Source organism: Alligator sinensis, unplaced genomic scaffold (genome assembly GCF_000455745.1).
Source record: "Alligator sinensis unplaced genomic scaffold, ASM45574v1 scaffold1059_1, whole genome shotgun sequence".
Lineage (NCBI taxonomy): Eukaryota > Metazoa > Chordata > Crocodylia > Alligatoridae > Alligator > Alligator sinensis.
Genome location: NW_005842103.1, coordinates 2,055,101 through 2,059,471, shown reverse-complemented (window position 1 = coordinate 2,059,471; position 4,371 = coordinate 2,055,101). Strand labels below are relative to the sequence as shown.

The 4,371-nt window shown below is 42.1% G+C and overlaps 1 protein-coding gene and 1 long non-coding RNA gene across 4 annotated transcripts in view; one reads left to right on the top strand and one right to left on the bottom strand.

Moving 5' to 3' along the window:
- STK26 (serine/threonine kinase 26) overlaps nucleotides 1–4,365 on the bottom strand; it is a 45,705-nt gene extending 41,340 nt beyond the window's left edge. For both annotated transcript variants that reach the window (XM_006024450.2, XM_006024451.2), the window contains exon 1: nucleotides 4,299–4,365. In XM_006024450.2, coding sequence (XP_006024512.1) covers nucleotides 4,299–4,340 — 42 coding nt within the window. In that variant the 5' untranslated portion in view covers nucleotides 4,341–4,365. The remainder of the gene's footprint in view (nucleotides 1–4,298) is intronic.
- Nucleotides 3,556–4,371, top strand: part of LOC102386259 — a 6,844-nt gene continuing 6,028 nt past the window's right edge. Inside the window, exon 1 of one of the 2 annotated variants that reach the window (XR_003094254.1) lies at nucleotides 3,556–4,123. This is a non-coding gene — a long non-coding RNA (uncharacterized LOC102386259). The remainder of the gene's footprint in view (nucleotides 4,124–4,371) is intronic. The other variant, XR_323928.2, reaches the window with a different exon arrangement.

Here is a 4,371-nt window from a genome sequence, read left to right as displayed (position 1 = left end):
AGGAGGGCAGGAGCGAGCATTTAGGGCACAAAGCAACTAGGCAGCATGTCGTCAGACCTTTCCATCCACGATAAGTATATCCAACGGGATACAAAGACACTGAATCACAGGAAGAGAAAAACACAGATTATAAAAGATTAAATAAAGAGCCAAAGAAGATGCTGTTCAGGATTTTTTTTCTTGAGGGGTGGGAGGGTGGTGGGGGGAGTGGTTCCACCCTGTATAAAAGTTTGTAAACTGGCCTTTTCTAAGTAATTTCTTAGAATTTTTTATTTTACCTCGTACCATCTTTTTTTTTTTTTTTGGACAAAAAACAAGCCAAATAACATTTCTCCCTCTAGGAGAGGCGGAGACCTCATTTGCTCATAAAGGATTTGCATGCTATCCTCACCCACAAATAATTCTCCCACTAGTATCCTGTATGCTGAATACTCTGAGATATTTCCACTAGCATTAAACATTACACAAATACAGGTATTGCACACTAGTTTGAAACCAGGAAAGGAAGAGTTCATCTACCACTTCTCCAAGTAATAGGCCTTATTTCTCAAGTGATCTTCCATTGAGGGTGGAGGAACCCACAGAAAAATTGTATGCCCCCTCCTTTTTGAGGGCCTGTCTTCAAAAAAAGATAAATAATCAAAAGTCAGGGTTGTTGGTTGTACCCGTGTTGGTCTAAGGACATAGGCAGGCAAGGTTCTTTGTTGGAAAAAATATTGGAAAAATGTTCTTAAGTTGGAAAAAATGCTTGAAGAAGGGCGTTTGTGCCTGAAAACTGGCAAAGAACATTTTTTCCAACCATTTAGTTGGTCTAATAAAAGATATCACATCTGCCCAAAGAACCTTGCCTAATCAAGAGTCAGGCACTTATGACACTAACAATTAAGTACAAATTGCCTTTACCGTTCATAGTAACTGGCCATTCATCATACACAGGAGACACTGGCAAGTCCAACTTTAAACAAAGGGTTTCTGAGTAAAACGTAGGGTTCAGTTAGTTACAGATGCCCACCTCAGGCTTTGCCCATCTAAAATTAAGGGTGCAGCAAAGATCCTGAATTTTCTGCTCACCTGACTTTCTGCAGCCCCTTTCAGTTATATGTCTGGTCTGCTGGATCGAAGGGGAAAAAAACGAAGGAATCACCGTACCTAAACATCCCTTCTCTAATGCCAGCAGTAGCCATTATTTTCCCCTCACACACCATCCTATTAGGGGGAGACAGTTCAAGGCAGCAGCACCCCCTTCTCCCACAATCTCTACCTAGAAACACATTTCAGTTCAGCTGGATCCCTTACGGGGGGTGGCAGTACAGTAAGATCTTACAGTGAGACACTTTATTCTATCAGCAGGAGCTACCTTCACTATTTTTTCCCCACAAAAAAATAGACAAGGAAAATCCAGTCATTTGTGAGTTCTTTGAGTTAACTCTAACTGGAGGACAAGGACACCTATACTTCACAACACTAGACAACCTCAGCTGGGCGCCCACAGCTCCAAGTACCTTTCATTTTGTTATTCTAACCTTAAATATATAAAACACACTATATATCAAACCTGTAGGTAGACTACTAAACGCTTACACTGCTGAGAACTTTTATATGCACACTGGCAATACTAAATACAATCTTTAGTAACCATGATAGCCTTAGCTCCAAGTGCTATAATTTTATGAACCAGACTTTGAAGTTCAAATGCAAAAATAACCTAACATCAAACTCTGTGTCTGTACAAATGGAAGCTTTGCAAACAGTGAGAAGAGAATGTATTTCGTGGGCTATTTGTGTAATCAGGAATTGGAAGGTACATGTTTTTTCTTGAACTGAATGTAGGCTGTACAGAAAATTGGAGTCTGTGCAACCACTGCCTAATTAAATGTTTTGGTAGCTACTCATCAGAGTGATAGATAAGACTGTTTCAGAGCCTTCTATTATTGTCAGGGTTTTTATAAGGCAGAGTTAGAGTTACTTTAGTGACTTTGATGCGGCTTTCTAGTTTCCAATACCGGGATGTATTTTAAATAGGAAAACATTATTTTCAAGTTATTTGGCTTAACCAAGCCAGAAAAAATGTCTCCACAACATCAACATATATTTTGTTGTGGAATTAGTAAATAAGCTAAAGAATAAATGACACTACTTTTGTTCATGAAATGTTCTTTTCCTTCTAATTATAATTAAAAGGGGGGTGGGGGGTAAAGGAAAATATAAGATTACCAACTGAAAACTTCACAGGGACAACCTGAACCATCTTAAACTACTTCCACTCCAACAGTAAATAAAATCCTTCCCATGTTACATACAGGGTATAAGACTATGCTTTGGAGACTAAAACCCTCCCCCATCTTTCCCAGCACTAATTTTAACATAGCTATTGGTCCCCATAAATCAAAACAGGACAAACACGGATCTGCTTACAGTTTCTCAAATCAAACAGCAGGTGTTTATTTCAAAACACTGACCAGAAGCAGGTAACACTTTAACTACCTCGACAGCCCTGATTAAATAATAGTCAACAAGGTAGAGTTAAAAAAGGATGAAGCCACTCCTATATCCCAATCATCTCTTCCGCAGTTTGAGAGGAATACGGTAAAGATTAATTTCGCTGTTAACTCAAATTCTTTGCATCCTAGAAGAGCTTTTAATGATGTGTATATTGGCTTTCATAAAAAATAAAATAACCTCCGGGGAAAAAATAACTTTTACATATATACAGATGCTGACAATTAAGGTAAGAAAATATGCATAAAACCTAGGCAAATATACTAAGGGGTCTGGGTTAAACTAACAACATCACTCCAGTGGAAGGAAACATGTAAAATGCATCAACTTAGAAAACAGTACTTATAATAATTTCAGGGTCCTTTCGGAACCAGAGTAAATCCTAATGGAAGAGATGAGCAATATATTCAAATATTCAAGTATAAGTAGGGACTGTCTAGGATTTTGAATGAAAAATATGTGGGGGGAGGACTACTGAAGTAATGTAAGATGAACCTTAAACAACTGCAAGTCACATCAGAGCACATAACTAGAAATAAATCTTCTTCTATCATCAGAGCTCCCTAGTCTAAGTTTTAAATCCGTGTAATTAATAATAAAGATACATTTCAAATACCACGGAAATTGGCAGATTAACATTCTAAGTAGCCGAGAAAGTACGATTTCGTGTCCGCTTGCATCAACAAAAAGTGAGCAAGATAATTTCTTTTAGGAGAAAAATTAAACAGAATTCAGGAAATATAAACATCCTGCAGACAAATTAAAAGCAAAAGGAGTACCTTTACCTTACCAACTTGGCCTACTTTTAAAAGTTTCATTCTTTACCATTTTAGAAAGTGCATAATTACATTTGCAAATGCCTTAAATACCACATGCACCATTAAAGGTTATGGTTACTAGCAGTTGTGAGCCCTCCTTGATTGTGGACAGCTATTCATCCTCGCCTAGACGAAGGGTTTTTGAACCCGAAAGCTTGCTCACTAACTCTTCTCCAACTATTTGGGTTGGTCGAATAAAAGATATCCAATTCACCCGAGGAACCTTGTCTGCCATTCATTCTAGCGTACATCCTAAAGGCTATTGCATCATTTCGGCTACCTAAATTTCAGAGGCATGACTGTCTCACAAACAAAGAAAATACTTGTGTAGCTGGAGAATTTGTCATGCGTTAGAGCGGAGTACTTCCAGGGGAAGGTGTTCGCTCCTGTACTCCTACACAAAGCCTCCCAAAATTCATGGACACGTGCCATCTCTTGACCGGGACGCTCCTCAAGAAAGACCTATACCGACGCGCACGTGAGAGCAACTAACGAGGAAAGAAGCGAGACGCATTCCAAAAAATGGAACAATTGGGATCGAAAGCTAATTTCGGCTTTGCATGGGAATTAAGCTCTTCCAGCGGGGAGCGAAAATAGCTCGTGGGCGATGCCCGGCGTCGATCCTGCGGACTAGCGAGAGGTGTTTCGCCCTCTTCGCCCGCGGCCAAGCAGGAGGCAGGTCGTCGACGTACGGCCGTACGGACCGGCGGGGTCTCAACCGTGCCAGGATCCAGGCGCGTGCCCTGGAGAACAACCTCTCCCGCGGCTTGGAAAGATAAGCTGCGACAAACCTAAAAAGACCCCAGGTCAGACAGCGTGTGTCACACCTCGCTTGAGAGGCGCGTCTCGCCGCTCACGCTGGCGCACCCGCACCCGCGCGGGGTGGTCCCGCCAAGGGTGCCCCGAGGTGTGAGGGGATGCGGGTGGGGACAGCCTGCCCGACCCCACGGCGGGTGCCGTGCGTGGGGGGGCGGCGCTCACCTGCATGCCGGGCACCTGCACGGCGACGGGCGAGTGGGCCATGGCGGCGGCGGCGGCAGACAAAGCGGTTGTG